The sequence below is a fragment of the Grammomys surdaster genome, unplaced genomic scaffold, assembly GCF_004785775.1.
Source record: "Grammomys surdaster isolate TR1022 unplaced genomic scaffold, NIH_TR_1.0 258, whole genome shotgun sequence".
In the NCBI taxonomy this organism is placed as follows: domain Eukaryota; kingdom Metazoa; phylum Chordata; class Mammalia; order Rodentia; family Muridae; genus Grammomys; species Grammomys surdaster.
The window spans coordinates 2,886,136-2,905,258 of NW_021604699.1; the positions used below are offsets into that span (position 1 = coordinate 2,886,136).

The window sequence follows — 19,123 nt, forward strand, 5'->3', positions numbered from 1 at the left end:
ATAGATAGATAGATAGATAGATAAAATAGATAGAGGAGGAAGAAACTGGTAAAATATAATGAATGTAGTGAAAATGATTTACTCCGGGGGTAATTATTCTGGTAAGTACTTAAAGTCTCCAGTTGTGAATAAGGAGTAGTAATAATAAATGGCGAGATGTTTATGTTAATCTCTTAACTGTGCAGGACAAGTTATAAAGTTATAACTTAGTAGAAGTTAGTTGATAAGCCATTCTGAGAGCAGAAGGAGGTAGGAATGTATTTTCGCCTTTGTTTCTAGAAGAATGTAGTAACAATTATAGCTAGAAATCAAACGCAAACTTGAAACAATGATGCGTTTTGACCTCTCCCGGCTACCGTTTGGAGCATGCGCAAATAAGCCCGGCGGGACACAAGTGTCATGGCGCGCTCCATCTGAAGTCTGTGCAGTTTCCTGACAGTGTCTTGTGATTTTTCTCTCAGTCTGGACAGGTGAATTTCTGGATTTGTGTATTCTAGGGGCAAATGTACCAATGCTCAGCGACTGTGGGCCGAGCTGCATTTTTGGCGGAGCATCGTTTCCGCATGTTTTCCTCTTTGGGCCGATCGCCCGCTTGTTTTCGCAGTTTGAAAAAGACTTGGCAGCTGGCGTGGGGAATCGGATGCTGGAGCGCTGCCCGGAGAGAGGCCGGTGTGGCCGTAGATACTGCTGGCTGGCCAAGTCAGGGACTTTCAGTCTGGTCTAGCCTCATTTTACCCTCTCACTTTTCTCATGAATGTACTTGTGCTACGTGATCAGGCTTTCAGGAAATGAGTGTTTTGCACTGAAGTTGGGCATAGGGGCAGGTCGCTTGAGTTTTTGCGTCCCCTACCCCCCTTTACTTTGCTCCTCTGCTTAGAAAACTTAACCATATCACAAGGGATCACTTGTTTCCTACTTGGCGATTTTCATTGTGCTCAGGCGTTACAGTGCAGGTAGCAGTTTACAAGCTGGCTAGATGCGTTTCTTTTCTTTTTCTTTCTTTCTTTTTTTTTTTTTAAAGGAAGTTGTAAAGAGGTCTTACATTGGTTTTATGAACTTATAGGATGCTCCATTTTCTAATTAATTTTAATTTTCCAGATTCATCTTTCAAGAGGACTTGAAACCAATTTCAGATAATCAAGGTATCGGTTTATTTTAGTTTTTAAATATTTGAGTAATCAGTTATGCATTAGAATATGAAGAAAGATGTCTCAATTTTTTAAAGTAATCAGCCACCATCATTTTGTGAAAACTAGATTTCTCTATAACTAAATCAGAGAGGCAGTTTTTGTATTTCTTCCTTAGTTTTTCATTTTCATTAAGAAGCAGGGACATTTTTTTCTTTGCCACCTGTGACACATCTATTTTCTTGTTTGGCTGTTGCTTAGTCCCTGTTATATCCTGCTTCTCTACCTGGCTGTTAAATATGGCTTTCTTTCTTTCTTTCTTTCTTTCTTTCTTTCTTTCTTTCTTTCTTTCTTTCTTTCTTTCTGTATTTATTTTTTTATTTTATGTGCACTGGGATTTTGCCTGCATGTATGTCTTTGTGAGACTGTCAGACCCTGGAGTTATAGACAGTTATGAGCTGCCATGTGGTTGCTGGGAATTGAACCCAGGTCTTCTGGAAGAGCAGTCAGTGCTCTTAACTGCTGAGCCATCTCTCCAACCCAAATATGGCATTCTTGAAAGCTTGTTTCTGTACCTCTTCTAGCTGAGTTGTTTTCCATTTTTTTTAAAAAGTTTCTTGAGACATTGTCTTAATATGTATTCCTTGCTAGCCTGGAACTCAGTATGTAGACAAAACTTGAAAGGGCTAGGATTAAATGTGTGCACCACCATTCGAGGCCTGATTATAGTTTTCTTTCTGTGTGATGTGATTCACCGCTGTTAACATGGTTACTTGTGATTCTAGTTTTGCCAGGGAGTGTGAAGTGGTATATCTTTGTGGGTTTGAATGGCCCTTCCCTCATGGCTGATTTTACTGACAGCTCTCTGTGCTTATCAAATACTTATATATCCTCTTTGGAAATATGTCTGTTCAGATCCCTTTCCCATATTTTAATTTGGGTTGCTTGTATTTTTGAGTTCTTTATTTACTCAGATAAGAGGCCCTTACTGTATTATGTGAATTACTGTTTCCTCCCACTGCATGCCTTCTCATGGTCTTTATGTTGTCTCTGAAGCATGAGAATTGTTTTTCTTTTTTCTTTCTTGAGAACAGTTTTCACATAGCCCAGGTTAGCTTCAAATTTGGTTTGTATCTGAGGACAGCCTTTAACTCCTGATCCTCCTGCTTTAAGTTCCCAAGTGCTAGAATTGCAAGCACAAGCCATTGCACCTGGGTGAAACACTTTAATTTTGATGCAGTTTAACCAGTTGTTTCCTTTTGTACACTTGCTGTCCTAAGAAGCCAGTGTCTAATTGAGAAACCTGATACTTGTGATAGCTGTAAGACTCTCCTAGGAGTAGGTCCTTAAGTTTAGGTCTGTAGCCCCTGTGAGTTAACTTTTGAGTATGATGTGAGATGGGGCCCCAGCTGTGTTTCTTTGTGTGTGGCTATCTAGTTGTTTTGGTGACATTTGTTGAGAAGACTGTTCTTTCTCCCATTACATGGTTTCTATACAGGTTACAATCACTTGATTCAGTAATGTCTATTTGATATGTCCTCTAAGTCAGTCTTTATGAAATAACTCCAGAACAGTGGATATCAAAATTATTGGAGGGTCTGTTGAATCTGATACCTGTATCTGTGAGATTTCCAGAGAGGTTTAGCTGATGAAGGAGTTCATGTCCTGAATGTGGGCTATGCTTTAAGACTGAATTAAAAAGTGTGTAAATGGAGGAGGCCAGCTGAGCACAAGCATTCATCCCTCCCTTCTGACTGTTAGTGCAATGTGATGAGCCACCTAATGCCATCAAACCGTCTTTGCCTGGATGGACTGAATCTTTTCAAATTATGAGCCAAAATAACCACCTTTTTTGCTGGTACTTCGTCACAGCAATGGGAAGAGTAACTCAGTAACTCAGACAGATATAGCCAGGCCTGTATTTTGTTAGACCAGACTGTGGTGAAAAAACAATTACTGGGAAGCTACAAGGTTAATTAGAGTTTTATGCACCTTAGATAAACAATGAGCAAAGTACGCAAATTTTTTTTTGCTCTTACTGGGTAATGTTCTAATAGAAGGATAGTAAAGAACATCTGGGCAGGTGATTAAGTGATTCAGTTAAAAAAAGAATAAAAAGCCAATGCAAACAACATCAACAACAAAAGCAAGATTAAGGAAGGGTGATAGGAAGTATGGACATGGTGCAAGGGACCTGTGACTCTTGCAAGTTGTCCTCTGAGCTTGAAACAGGTACTGAGGTGCACAACTGTCTGTAGTACCATTCTGCTGCTCTGACACATATCATACACACAATAAATAAAACATTTAAAAGTGTTGGCTTGGGTCATGAATATCATATGTGTGGGAAAGGTAACAAGCAGAGTCTCAGTTTATTTTGAGAGACACCAACAGAATTTTAATGGTGGATTGAATTTAGGGAAAATGCAAAAAGGAGCCTGCGATAATTTTAGGGTTTTGGGTCTAAGCATATTGGAATGCCTTTAAAGGAAAAAGGGGAAGCTGTGAGGTGATCTGACAAGATAGGGAGAGGACCAGGAGTTCTGTTTCTGACTTGTGAAGTTTGATTTGTCAGTCAAGCAGTAATGTGCAATAGGCAGTTGCACATCTTAGTGAGAGGTTCAGGGGAAGATGGAGCTGGTCACATAAGCACAGGGTTGGGATTTCAAGGCCTTGGAGTGAGGAAATCACCAGGCAGTGACTGTAGAGAAGGAGCCATGGGCTATCCCAGGGTTGAGAAGATATATTGATGAGCAACAAGCCAAAGACATGAGGGATGGCTCATGTGGTAAGAGGCCTAGGAGAGTGGGATCCTGATGCCCATGGGAAATTGCTTCAAAGGGCTGTTTGGTTGTGTCACGTGCTGCAAATTGTGTAGCTGTGTCTCGTAAGGGGACTGAGAATCAATCATGTTATATCATTGTATGCCATTGAAATCAGACAGTTTTAGTTGAGTGATGGTCACAGTCTGAGAATGGAGGTGGGGGAAAAATATGTAAATACAGATGACTCTCAAAGAAGCTTTTTTTTTCAAATGAGAGAACTGTATGGAAATTAAGAAGTGTTTTTTTTTTTCCTAAGAGAGTTATTTTGCTTTTGTCTTCCAAATGGAAGAAGTAACAAGATAGTTGCTTCTAAGTAGTGAATTTTCAGTAAGAGGCAGCTCTTGACAATGCAGGGTGAAGAGAGCATTGTTGGGACTTCATGCTTGAGCCAGCAGTAGTAGACTTACTCCAAGACAGTGGTCAGTTTACATGGTGACAGATTGAAGGCAAGCACAAGGCAGTAAAGAAGGATGTAATCTCTCTGTGAGGAACAGAGGAGGGTTGAGGGCCCCTTTTCAGTCCCACCTCCTTTCTTTAAGAGTTTGGTAAAAAAATAATTTTTAGAAAACTCCCAAGGTCAGTCAGTGAATGTACAGTTTCTTTCCTGTACTTCTTCACAGTCCAAGCCTGTGCACTGTAGATCTGTAAGAGGCAGAATTTCCTAAATTTGTTCAAGCTGTTATTTTTTTTTTTCACTGACAGCTATTACATGTAAATGGAACCTATGTGGGAAAGGCCAAGCTGTACTTTAATGACTGAGTTGGTGAACCCTTGTTTCTAGGAGGTGAATGCCTAACCCAAAAGATGTTAGACTTCAGAGGAAGGTTAGTGGCTCCGATGAGCTGAGTAGGTTGCACCTCAGGTGATCAAATGCAGTCATTATGCCTCTTTGTGTCTGCACTTCCTGGTAGGCTTCATTCTTTAGGTAGGTGGCTTCTTTGGCCTGGTACAAAGTTCACAAAGTTGGCCTGTTATCCCAAATTCATCCACTTGAGTAAAAAGAGAAGCTGTCTTTACTATCAGTTATTGTATAAAGGTCTTTTCTGGCTGGATTGTCTTGTTGTGACTGACTCTGAACCAGTCACTGTCTAGGAAAAGGGAGGATTGACTGACCATGTGATGTGCTCATTACCATAACAGTTTTAAGGATGGGTGCTTAGCCTACTTTTCCTTTTACTGATGATAGATATATAGGTGGCTGAGATTTAAATAGAGGTTTAAATTATGATGCATATGCCATTAAAGTTTTAAAGCAAACATTACAAATTTCAGGCACAAAAATAGGCCTGGTAGGAAGCCACTCTGTTACTTGGATGATGTGAACAGAAGGATGGGAATCCTATAGAAGAACAAAAAGGAAGTTCATCAGACAGGCTTGAAGACAGGTGAATATATGCAGTGTTTGTCAACCCTCCTAATGCTGCAGCCCTTTAATACAGTTTCTCATGTTGTGCTGCCAACTTTAAAATTACTTTCAGTGCTACTTTGTAACTGTAAATTTGCTATTGTTACAAATTGTAATATAAATATCTGTGGTTTTTGATGGCTTTAGGTGACCCCTGTGAAGTTATTTGACCGCTAAACTCCAAAGGGGTCATGACCTACAGGTTGAGAACTGCTTAACAGTAGTTCAGATGGCCTAATGAGGAAAGTTGATAGGTAATAGATGCCATAGTATACATGGGCCTAGACTCTTTTCTTACTGCTGAGCTTCAACCCTAATTTATTACTTCTTTCTTTGAGGTTATTTTATTTTGTATATATGAATATTTTGCCCGAATGTGCATATGTGCACTGCATGCATGCCTGGTACCTTGGGGTTCAGAAGAGGGCATCAGATTTTCTGGGACTCGAGTTATAGTCACCATGTGGGTGCTGGGAACAGAACCCAGGTCCTCTGCAAGAACAACCAGGTCTTCTGCAAGAGCCACAGGTTCTCTGATCTGCTAAACTGTCTCTCTATCCCCTTCTCTAGGACCTTTATCATGAAGTCATGTTGGATTTTGTCAAAGGCTTTTTGTGTATCTGTTGAATTATCTTTAAGTTCATTTATGTGACTTATTACATTTATTGGCTTAATGTATGCTGAGCCATCCCTACATCTCTGGGATACAGCTAATTTGATGTCTTTGATATATACCTGTGTTTGGTTTGTAAACATTTTATTTATGATTTTAACATTAGTGTTTGTCAGGAATATTGGCTGGTAGTTTTCTTTTTGTGTGTGTGTTTGCTTGGTTTTGATATTAGAGTAATACTTTGTAGTCGTTTACCAATACTAGTTTTGATTGGCATAGCTGCCCTGTGTGTGTGTGTGTATGTGTGTGCACGACTCACTGTATGTATGTATATGAGTGTTTTGTATGTATGTAATGTGCACCAAAAGTGTGCCTGGTGCCCAAGGAGGTGTCAGATCCCCTGAACTGAGCCTCCATGGGTACTGGAACTGAGCCTAGGACTTCTCCAAAATCAGTAAGTTCTCTTATCTGTTGAACCACCTCTCTAGCCCCACCAATCATTCTTAAAGTCAGGCACATCAGTTCCTTCTCACAGAACTGGAGGCCTTGGTGGTCACTGTCCTCAGCCACAGTGGCTGATGGGAATTGTTGGCTTTCTGTTTCCTTTCTCTTGAAAAGAACTTGTCCTACTTTCCCTTCATAATATAAGTAAGTTATGATGCTTTCAGTTCAGTCATGGGATGTTTCCTATCTGCAGGACTTGCATGGTTGTTTCTTTGGTTTATCTGCCTATGTTTTCTGTGGACTTAGGCTTAACAGAGTTGATAAGCTAGATTTAAGGTTGGTGAAAATGTTTACCAATACCATGCTAAGTGGATTTTCATAAACTTATGCTATTTGTAACCTTTTTCTGTACTATGAAAGATGCCTTCTGCATCCTGTGATGTACTGCTGGATGACATAGAAGATATCATATCACAGGAAGATTCAAAGCCACAAGACAGACATTTCTCAAGAAAGCATGTGTTTCCTAAAGTACGAAGGCGGAATACTCAAAAACATTTGCAAGAAGAGCCCAGGCCACCAAGTGACAGGTAAGCATTCCTCAGGACTACATTCACTTCTATCCCAGGAAAGTCTGGCACTGTTGGCCCATACCATATGTGCAGTAGCTCCAGGTTAGGATCTTTGTATCTCTAATAGGAAACATAGAGGTTCAAATCTAATGGAATTGCTTCAAATCTGGCAAGTAATAGGTTAAAAAACTCAGAAATACCAAGGACATGGGGAGTGGAGATAAGAGAGGCTAGGGGAATGAATATGATCAAATTACATTGACGAGAATTTTCCAAGAATTAATTAAAAACAAAACAAAATACCAAATTAAATGTTCTTTGAAGGAAGGTGATAGGACACTAGGAATTGTTTTGATTTGACTATAGTTGGTATAAATCTGTTGTAATTGCAAATAAAACTTTTACTGAGATTTGTGATTCCTATTTGGCAGTGGTGTTTTGGACATGTGATCATTCTTAACATATTAGTGAGTGCTGAGTGATCACACAAAGGCATTGAGCACAAAAAAATCATTGTCCTGTTTATACTTTTGTAGTGGGATTTTTGAAAGTAAGACTCTAATATGACATTGCAGAAACGATTGCACAGTTGTACGGTTTTAGCTTTAATTATTTATCTAGTATGTTGTGGGCAGGTTTAATGTTTACTTTGTTTAGATTATTGAGCTTTTCAAGGCTGTGCATGTAGAATGTGTTTTAATTAGTGGAATTTGTCACATTTATTCCAAGCATGTCTTTCTTGTCATTTCTGTTTACTTTTAAATTGTTAGGGCAGTCTAAGAGGAGAGTTTTTTTGTCCTTCCTAAATAAATTCTTTAGAAACCTGTGGCTGGAGTTGCATTAATTATGAAGTTTTCACTTTTGGTTATTTTGAACCTGTAAATTTTAAATGGATAAAGATTGCAACTAATATTTATGAGTGTGAAAACAGGTCACCAGCCTTTGTTTTTATTCTTCTGTTTTCTGTGTTGTATATGTGTGTAAATGTTTATGTGAGTATACAGGTATGTGTGTGTGTGTGTGTGTGTGTGTGTGTGTATACACTACAGGCCAAATTAGGTATCTTCCTTGATTGCTTTTCACCTTATTTCTTGGGACAGGGACTGTCAACTGAAGCTGGAGCTGTTGATTCTGCTAGGCTGACTGGCTTATGTGTTCTAGTGATTCTTCTGTCTTCTCCCTTGACAAGCACTCAGGTTACAGATGCCTGCTGCTTCACCTGGCTTCTTTCTGGGTGTTGGGTGCTGGGTGTCGGGTATCCAGTACCCCAGGTTGTGTCCGCATACTTGTAGGGTACTACTTTAATGGCTTCAGCCCTTCTTCTTTGGGTGTTATTGCTGCAACTGCCATTTTCCGTGCAACCATGTGTATGTATCTTTCTAAAAGTTGCATCAGCCATTAATAGTATGGTTAGTAGGAATTAAAACTGCAATCCAGAGAGGAACTTTTTCTGAGGCAAGATCTCTTGTAGCTTGGTCCACAGATGACCCTAAATTTCCTGCTTCTCTTTCCTAAGTGCTGGGATTACAGGTGTGTGTTACCTTGCTTGAAAGGACATTTTTAAAATTTGTATTTAAAATGTTTGTAAAAAATTTATGTTTTATTTATGTATGATGTATGACTATGCATGAACACATGAGCTAAACCATCTGAGTGGGGGTCAGAAGGCAACTTGTAGGAATCAGTTCTCTAACATGTGGATCTTGGGGATGAACTCAAGTCATCAGGCTTGGATGCACACCTGTTAAGCCTTTTCACAGATTCAAAAGGACATTATTTATTTACTTTTAATTAAATTTTGTAAACATTGTTTTTCCTTTTTATTGAAAATAGATTTTTTAATATATTCTGATTATAATTTTTCCTTCCTTTCCTCCTCCCAGCTCCCCTCCCATCTAGATCCACCCTTTTCTGTCAGAAAACACACAGAATAAAATATAATGTATTAAGATAAAACAAAAAGTCACTGATCTTTGAATATAGCAGAATGTCATTAGGAGTCATTTTATTGCCACATTCTTTTAGTAGAACAGTAGTATTTTGTTTTACCCTAGTTTCTGGCCTATTCAGGTTCTTGGCCACCCATTGTCAGGGATGGGTCCATCTCCTGGAGTGGGTCATAAATCAGTCGGATGTTAGCTGCTTTGCCCTGCAGCCTTGTGCTACTGAAGCACTAGTGCAGTGGTTCTCAGCCTTCCTAGTGATACCTTTTAATACAGTTCCTTATGTTGTGGTGACCCTCAATTATAGAATTATTGCATTGCTACTTCATAACTGTAATTTTGCTATAGTTATGAATTATCATGTAAATATCCGATAAGTAGGGTATCTGATATGCAACCCCCAAAGGGGTCACGACCAGTGGGTTGAGAAGCACTGCACTAGTGCATCTGGTGTATAGGTCACCATTGTAGACAGAAGAGTTTGTAGCTGTGTTAGTATTTACCTTTCTCCTTTAGTCGTATGCAGAGTATATTCCAGTACTGTGAACATTTAGTCGGTAGGGGTGAAGGCTCTAGGTAGGCAACAGCTGGACTTCTCCATGCTCAGTGAGTTGTGTAGGTGTTGTCTTCAGCAATAGGGCCTTACCATAATAAGCTTATGGAGAGCAGTCTGTAGTACTGTAGTCTTGGCAACAGCCTGGGTTGTTTTGGGGTTCCTATGGCTAACTTTGGCTAACAACTCAATTAGAGGTAACCTATTACTAGTCCTGGCATTTGGTGACAACAGATGCAAAAGGAAATTGTTTACATACAGAGATTCTTCCTGTGATTCCATGGTTATTTTATCTAGATTTTAGTTTTAAAACATTTTACTTATTATTATTGTGTCTGTATGAATAATGTATTAAGTCTTAGGTAGAGTTTCTATTGCTGCGATGAAACACCATGACCAAAAAGCAAGCTGGGAGAAGAGGGTTTATTCAGCTTACACTTACTTCCAGAGCACTTTCATCATTGAAGGAAGTCAGGACAGGAATTCAAACAGGGCAGGATCATTTAGGCAGGAGCTGATGCAGAGAGGCCATGAAAAGATGCTGCTTACTGGCTTGCTCCCAGTGGCTTGCTCAGCCTGCTTTCTTATAGAACCCAGGATCACCATCCTAGGGATGGCACCACCCACAATCAGTTGATGACCCTCCCCCATCAGTTAATAGTTAGGAAATGCCTTACAGCTGGTTCTTGTAGAGGCGTTTTCTCATTTGAGATTTCCTCCTTTCAGATAACTGTAGCTTGTGTCAAGTAGACATTAGACTAACTAGCACAAAGTGTGACCGTGATCATCATGGTGAATGTGTGAGGTCCGAGAACAGCTCTGTGGAGTGGGTTCTCTCCTTCGTCTTTACATGCTTTCCAGGCATCAAGCTCAAGTGGCCAGGTTTATGCAGCATGTACTCACCGATCTAGCTCACTGAGTTTTGTTGTAACAGCAGATTTTAAATAATTTGATACATTCTGTAACTAGGTTGTGAATTGATTCTAGTTTGTTTTTTGTGTAATGTGCCCTAAATCATCTAGTGACTTTTATCTTAAAAATCACAGATACTCACTTTGTTTTAATTGATTACTTAACAGCACTATTCCAGGCATACAGAAAATTTGGATACGAACATGGGGCTGCTCACATAATAATTCGGATGGAGAATACATGGCTGGACAGCTTGCTGCCTATGGCTATAAAATTACAGGTAATGAGGTCCATAATGTGTTTTATTGATTACATTTCAGAGTTGCAGATTTTGGAGACAGGTAGTCTAGCCCCAGCAATTTAAGGGAATTTTAGAGTAATTTAATGATTTGAAGGTAGAACACTAATAGCTACTATATATTAGATAACTGGTCACATCTTCCTTGAATTTTATTGTATTTTTGTTTGTTTATATTACATGTTATTTGTGTGCATATATATGGGGGCACAGATGTGCAGTGGCACACATGTGGAGGTCAGGAGATCTGTGGGATCCTTGGGGCAGGCTCAATGACAGGTGCCTGTGCTCACCGAGCCATCTCAGCTGCCTGGTGACTTTAAAAGGACCTGTATTACAACCTTTTGTATTTTGAAGTGAAACTACAGGAATTTCATGTAAGGTCACAAGAGGGCATGAGAGCCTCTGAGTTTGGAGTTACAGACAGATGAGAGCTGCTATGACAGTATCTGGACCTAAACTTGGGTCCTCTGGAAGAGCACCATGGCCTTAAATGTTGAGACACATATGCAGTCCCATTTTTAGAAATTTTTATTTTGTTTTTTATATTACTTATTTTATGCATAGCAGTAAAATTTATACATTAAATAACATAGGAGAATGACTATATATATATACATATATTATTTATTTATTTTTGGCAGAGTTTCACTATGTAGCTATGTTGCTCTGTCTGGTCTGGGACTTGTTGTGTCAACTGGCTGGCCTTGGATTCACAGCATTGATCCTTCTGCCTCTCTTGGGATTAAGGCATATACCACCATGACCAGTCTAGCTTCATATTTACTGTGTGTATGTGCACTTATGTGGTTTGTGCTTACATTGGTTCTGGAGATCCAGACTGTTAGCTTGTGCAGGAAGTGCTTTATATCCTGAGACATCTCCATAGCCCTTCTTGTTTTCTAACACTGTGGAGTTCACTGAGTCTTTACCTCTGCTAACCATACCTTTGTCTTGAGCTATAATTCCCCAGATCTCTGTAGACCTCAAGTTTAGAGCTGAAACATAGTTTGCATGGTTTCTGGATTACCGATGTCAGGTGTTTTGATTATTATGGATTAATGGGATTTTATTAAAATTGTTAATTTAAATTTTTTTTTGTTAAGTATGGGCCTAAAATAACAATGAATATAACATAGGTATAAAATTTAGATTTCATGTACTGAATACAGAAATTATTGGAAAGAAGTCAAGATTTCTTAATAGCTACTTGTAGACATTTACTGTTTGGTGAAGAAACATGATTTGGGTTAAGATACTTGAAATTGCTGCTTGTAACACTGAGTCTCATACATGATTATTCTGCAGGAAAACTTTAAGATTTGGAGTGGTTGTCATTTATTTCTTTCTACCATTTTTCATTTTGAAGGAAAAGATTCATAATTTAAAAACATTGTTTTGAGAAAGGGATTCAGATTACCCAAGTAGTTGAGGCCGGCTTTGCATTTCTGCTCCTTTGTGTCGTTTTGTGCTGGGCCTCTAAGATTTAAGCAAGAATTATAGTCTTGCTTAAATCTTATCTTAGGCAATGCTTATTTCTAATGGATTCTTTCTTTCTCTTTTAATAATAGAGAAAATTAGGATCTACTGTAGTTAAAAACTTTTATAATTTATATTTTAGAAATACTTAGTCATGTCAGAATGTGGCATTTTATGTTTGATTTAAGGAAACTTTATTTGAAACTCGGTGTTGAGGTGACAGCACAGTAGACTGATTCAAGTGTATAGAGTACTTCTTTCTGGGCTTTGGCCACTCGGTGTGAAGTATCTTTAACTTTTGTGCCTGCGGTCAGTTTCATGTTGATTCCTGTATTGAAATTTTTGTATAAGAAATACATCCAAGGATCATATTACTGATTAGAAGATTATTAAAATGAAATTTTTAGCTTGTATTGATGTTGATTGAAGTAATGTTTGTTACATAAAGTTACTTAAAAACAGCAGCAACAGCAAATGTTGCCTGATTATCTCGGTTTCCTTTGCAGGCTGGTGGTGATGTCACTTCACATGAACATACCAACAAACTTACCTAGATAGTAAATTACATTAAGACTAACAGTAACTCCTAAGAGGATTACTGTTTTTTTTTTTTTTTAATATTGAAAAGAGACAGAAGCAAGTGGATCTCTGAGACCAGCGTGATCTACATAGTGAGTTCTAGGACAGTCAGGGCTGCATGGAGAGACCTTTTCTCAAACAAACCAAAACCAAAACCAAACCAAACAAAGAAAATGACACACACACACACACAAAAAAAACCAGATTGGTGGTGTGAAAATCTGTAAAAGCAGAAGACTTCAGCTGGTCCAGTATTTAGTGACATGAAAAACATGACACATGTTCCCTCTGCTTAGGCTAGTTCTCAGAGAGGAGTTTTGCACAGGTTTGTAGGAAGGGGAGCTGACCTGCTGAGAAGCTTAGTGCATGCAGGATGTTTCCATGTGACTTTGAAGAAACAAATGACTTTATAGGCATGGGGCTACCTCATGCTTTAGAATAAGATTGAGGCTGGAGAAGGAAGAGTAATGGAAACACGAAGACACAGGGAGATGGAAACTACTAGATAGTTTGCACTAGAGTCCACATTGAGATTTAGGCAGATCTGCACAGCCTTTATGTGTTTGCCTCATGCTGAGTGGTCTCTTTGAGTTGGTGTTTTAAGAGCCATTCAGTATGGAAATCTACTATTAATAATACCTTGTTTGTTGTCCAACATAAAAAATAATTCCCTCATAGGAATCTTATGTGTGGCTCTTATGAGAAGCATTTTAGTTTTGAGAGGGTAGGAGGGCTATTGGCACATTGTCAGTGTATTTCCCTGCAGAGTTGAGAACTGGAGTTCTTTCTTTTATTTTGGGTAGCCATGTCAACTGAGAGCGGCCTGGTCAATTTCTACCTCCTTAATTATAAACAGAGTCCATAGAAACTCTGTAGAAACACAAGAAGAAGAGCTTTGACTTTTGAATTCTTGATACTCTGTTGAAATTCAGTGCAAGTCTGTTGCAGGTGGATCTCTGAGTTTGAGGCCAGTCAGAGCTACATAGTGAGTCTTTGCTCAAAAACAAAACAAAACTAAGAAAGGGCAATTACTAAAAATGAAATTTAATGGAAAATATTATTCCCTTATCTTTGTATAGTCTGCTATCTCACTTTTCTCATATATCTCTTTGTTGTATCTTATCACCACGATCATTTACATTTGTATAGTATAGTGCACTGTATAAAATGCTCATTTTTTTCCGATGCTAATTTTATATAGCTTATAATTGAAGACAAAGACAAGACCTCATTAATCTAAGCTTTAAAAATATCTAAAATATTCTGACATTAAGTTTTTGACTTTTTAGGTTGTATGCATTAGTAATGAATATTTATAATGAGGTATTCAATTGTGTGTTGAGTAGTATATCTAACAAAAATACTTTTACTCAAGATTTCTCTGAGGAGATTTTATCTGTAGCCAAAGGTGATGCCTTGGTAAACTTGGAACTTTCCTGGAATTATAGTTCAAATTTGCACTCTGTGAACATAGTGTCCGTGTGCATTGTTTTGGTCTTACAGGTGAAAGGGATGAGGGAGTTGTATTCTTGGGTTTCTGGAATTGCTAGCCTGAGTCAGGAAACAGCATCTTATGGGCTAAGCAGGACATGTGTTAAAGACATTTATATTTAGGAGGGTAGATGGAAATGGGTGACAGGGCCAAAGGAGTGTTGGTTTAAGTTGTGGGAGATGAGCAGTGTTACCAAATACCACATACATCCCTCACCCCCTTTTTTGTGGAAAGTAAGTTTTTCTTGCTTTTAATTGAAAAGATTTAAAAAAAAAAACCCATGCATTCTGATTATGTTTTCTCCTTTCTTAACTCCTCTCAGATCTCCCCACTTCTTCATTCACTCAAATCCCACCCTTTCTCTCATTAGGATACAAACAGGCAATCAATCAATCAATCAATAATAAAAGCAAACGAACCAGACTAGGTCAAAACAAACAAACAAACAAGCAAACCAAACCAAGGAAAAGAGCCTAAGACAAAGCTCAAGAAACATATAAACTGCAGAGACATGTATCACACATAGAGATTCCATAAAAATACAAAATGGGAAATATATATATGCATGAAAGGACCTGTAAGTTTAAAAAAAAAAACAGCCCAGAAAAACCATGAGACAGAGAACCTCCAAAAATGCTATTAAATTTGTTTTATGTTAGCCATCTATTGCTAGGCGTGAGTGAGTCCTGGCCCTAAGAGTAGTTTGTATCCCCAGTGAGACTCCATTGGACCAAACATTTTTTCCTTTCTGAGCAGTTATCAGTTGGAGGTAGCTTCTGGGCTTGGGGACTGGCTTGTGTCTACTTCCCCTCTCACGGCTGGGACCCCATCTGGCTTAGACCTTTGCAGGACCTGTGAGTGCTGCCAGTGTCCATGAGTTCACATGTGCAGCTTACAGTGTTTAGAAGGCCTGCTTCCTTGGTGTTCTCCATCCTCTCTGGCTCTTACAATCTTCTTGCCTCTTCTTCCACAGGGTTCTCTGAGCCCTGAGGGGAGGGGATTAATGGAGACGCCACGTGTAGGGCTTAGTGTTCCAGGCTCTTATTCTATGCTTATTATCCAGTTGTGAGTCTCTTTTCTCTGCTGCTGGCTGAGCAAGATGCTGACCTATGAATGTCACGGAATGTCATTAAGTGTCATTTTATTGTTATTATTTGTTTTATTTATTGTTATTTTTCTTTAGCAGAACAGTAGTATTTGATTTTTCTCCTATGTCCCTGGTCTGTCTAGCCCCAAGTTCTTGGCCACATGAGCAGTATCAGAGATAGATTCCTCTCATGGAGTGGGACTCAGATCTAATCAGACATTACTTGGTTTGTCCTACAAGTCTCGTGCCATTATTGCATTAGCACATTTTGCATGTAGATCACCATTGTAGATCAAAGAATTTGTAGGTGAGTTTGTGTCTACCTTTCTTCTTTGGTAGTATGCAGAATGCCTTCTGGTTCTGTGAATTTTAGTCAGTAGGAGTGAAGGCTCTAGGTAGGCACTAGTTGGACTCCTCCACGTTTAGTGAGTTGTTGTCTTCAGCAGTAGGGCCTTACTATAAGCTTGTAGAGAGCAATGTATGGTCTTGGCAATAGCCTGCGTTGTTTGTGGGTTCCCACAGCCAACAGCTGGATTGTATGTGACCCAAAGAATTATTTTTAAAAGAGAAAAATTGCAGTGAACAGACTTAATGTCATAAATAAAACTAAAGACTTTAGTGAAAGTCATTAGAGTGAGTATATATGTGCTTGCGTGCGTGCGTGCATGCGTGTGTGTGTGTGTGTGTGTGTGTGTGTGTGTTAATAATGACTTCATCATTTGGAAGGATGTGGACCAATGTAATTGAAAAGCCATTTATATAATAGGGCATCACAATGTTACAATTTGAAAGGCCATTGATATATGTAATTGATTGCTGGATGCTATGCATAGCTCTCTGTGGTCTCAAGGGACACATGTACCTTTGAGAAGTATAGCAGCACTATACTTCTGTTGTGCCACCAGGACTGGGTGGTACACTGCAGAAGGAAAGTACTGGTAAAGTGCTGCATAGCTCCACTGAAATACTATGGCCAGTATTTTTTCTATTAAAATAAAAATATTAAACATCTTACATATAGTTTATAGTTTGCCTAAAATTTTGCCTGGTTTACTATAAGATCTTGCAAGAAAGTTGTTGAGAAATAAAAAAATGGCTTCTTACAAAGAATTATACTGTATATTATAAAAACTAGTGAGTATTCTGTATTCACATTTCGTTAATCTATGATCTCTGTTAAATATTTTGTTGAAATCTTGATGTACTTGAGCTGGAGAGGTAACTCACTTGGTAAAGTGCTGGAGCATAGGACCAAGATTCAGCCCTGTTGTCTACTTAAACTAACAAAGGCATGAATAAACCCAAAATCCAAACAAAACACCCAGTGAGGTGTTGTGCTTTTGTGATCCCAGCTCTGGAGAGGCACATAGACAGATTTCCTGGGTCTCTGGCCAGCTAGCCATGCTTGCTTGGCAAGTTCTAGGCCAGTGAGATACTGTCTTCAAAAGGTGGATGGTACCAATAAAGAACACCTGAGGCTGTCCACTTGCCTCCACGTACATGCTCACACATTTGCATGTATGTCTGTGCACACATGCATTTGCATACACACTCATACATGCACACACAAATATTTCGTAGTACCTTATTGGACTATAATTACAATTGCAGGAGTGTTTACGACTTCGTTGCTGAGGTAGAAAGTGGGCTACATGATGACTTTTGAGGCCTCTTTGAAGTGGCTGGGATCACAGGTTTAGGCTATCCTTGCATTTGAACTTAGGGCCTCTGGGGTGCTAGGTTGACACTCCTCACAGAGCTTCTTTCATAATTCCTATGTTAGTTCTGTTTCTTCTTTATATACACTTTTATTTTTTAGGCAGCACAGAAGTATTTAATTATTTTATTTAATTATTTTTTTTCTCTAGTTGGCTGAGAAATTTCCCCATATTTGTCTTCCTAGGAAGCACCCAAACTCAGTTCAGACCAACAGAATGCTAAGTAGCCCTGATTTGTCCTAGACTGTGTTATCTGTACAAACCAAATAGTGTGGGCCTTTCTCGTGTCCTTTACACGCTAAGCAGTATTCTCCTTATGCTTAAATAATCTTGAATGATTGAGTAGAATGTTTGCTTTCTTGAAGGATTAATTGAAAATCTAGTTTACTTTCCTGAATTTGAATTAGAATCTTCACTTTTTGTTTTTTTGTTTTTCAAGACAGGGCTTCTCTCTGAATCTTCATTTTTTTTTTCCAAAGGAGTAAGTGAAATCTAGTCCACACTTGTGGATTCTGAAGACGTTCATCTTATGTCTAAAATGAATGAATGGCTAGAAATGGTTAAGCTAGTGAATCATTTTGTTACAGATTGAAAACCTGCTTTCCCAATTTTCCTACTATTCAAATTGTGATACCTTTACCGTTCTCCTGTTTCTCTTTGTGAACTTGCAAATTGTTCTTCATCCTGTTAACCTTTGGCCTGACCTTTGAGTCCCATAAACTTCAGCTTTGTGTAGCTTGTGAGTAGAAAAGAAAATGTTGTTTTCGTGGATAAACTTGATTGAATGAGGAACTGTGTCAGGAGACCAAGGCTTTAAAAAAATTCTGCCCTGTTACACTGTGTTCTACCTACAACATTTTAGGGGTTTTATGAGACAAATAAAACACATATCCATATACTTTCAGAGATATGATACCTACTTAATTGCTTAATAGTTCAGATTATGCTTAGAGATTTTGTACAGTATTTTTGAGTAATTTATATAGAATTAGTCTGCATTTAAGTTATAATTTTCTTTGTTATGAAAATGAATAGATGACAAATTACCATGAAAGCATCATTTAAAAACTTACTTTTTATTTTTTGTGTTGCTGTCTTTAATCTTGGTATTACCAACTTCAGGGACATCAGGAGTTGAGCATGTTCAACACTCTTTTTGGCCTTCAGAGGGTTTGCATTAAAGACAAGATGTGTTTCTAGCTCTTGAACAGCAGATGGCAGTATTGCATCGTGCGATCGCTTAGTGGCATTATGACCCCTGAACATGAATTTCATGTTACAAATGATCATCTAATAAAATGATTAGAAGTCATTAAGTTACCTAACATTTAATTTTTCTCTGCTTTTTTCTATTTTTAACAGTATTTATATAAGAACTTGGCAAATTGACCTTTTCAGAGGCCATGTGAGCTCTTGTTAATCTGAGATGCAGTGTGCAGGAAAGCAGATGTGTGATTATCCAGTGATGGGCTGACAGCTCCAACTCTTCTTGGTCGCTCTCACTGCTCAGCCTGGCATCTGGCTGTGGCCGTTTTCCATAGGAATATATTAAGGTGGGATTTTTGAATCTGAGGAAAAACTATTTGTTATTTTATGACTCCATTACTTTCATACTTACTAAAAACAGTGGCATGGCTCCATCTTGAGTGTCTCATTAATCCTCAGACCTGATTATTAAACAGGCTTAAGAAATGTTAAAGCAGAATGAGCTGAACTGCACTTTCTCACAGTACATGCTGGCTTGACGTGGGTTGGAGGGTTGATGTAAGCGGGGCCCAGAATTTTGGTCAGGTTTGTGTATACTCTTGGGTGTGTATTATACTTATAGAAATTTAAGGACTTTCTTGGTGATGGTAATTGTGCCTCCACACTGTTTTCATGAACCTGGTCATCTTAGACCCCACTTTCCATAAGCCACAGTGCTGTGGCACCACTGCTCTTTAGTCTATTTCCCCACCTAAGTGTGGTTGGTCAATTTCCTTTCCCTTCCCTTTTCCCTTCTCTTTTCCCTTCCCTTTTCCCTTCCCTTCTTTTCCCTTCCCTTCTTTTCCCTTCCCTTCTTTTCCCTTCCCTTCT

At 38.7% G+C, this 19,123-nt stretch overlaps 1 protein-coding gene across 1 annotated transcript in view; it reads left to right on the top strand.

The window, feature by feature from the left end:
* Positions 1–362: 362 nt before the first annotated feature.
* Cdkal1 (CDK5 regulatory subunit associated protein 1 like 1) overlaps positions 363–19,123 on the top strand; it is a 528,588-nt gene continuing 509,827 nt past the window's right edge. Inside the window, exons 1-4 of the mRNA XM_028775689.1 lie at positions 363–470; positions 1,099–1,142; positions 6,835–7,004; positions 10,562–10,674. Coding sequence (XP_028631522.1) covers positions 6,835–7,004; positions 10,562–10,674 — 283 coding nt within the window. The 5' untranslated portion in view covers positions 363–470; positions 1,099–1,142. The remainder of the gene's footprint in view (positions 471–1,098; positions 1,143–6,834; positions 7,005–10,561; positions 10,675–19,123) is intronic.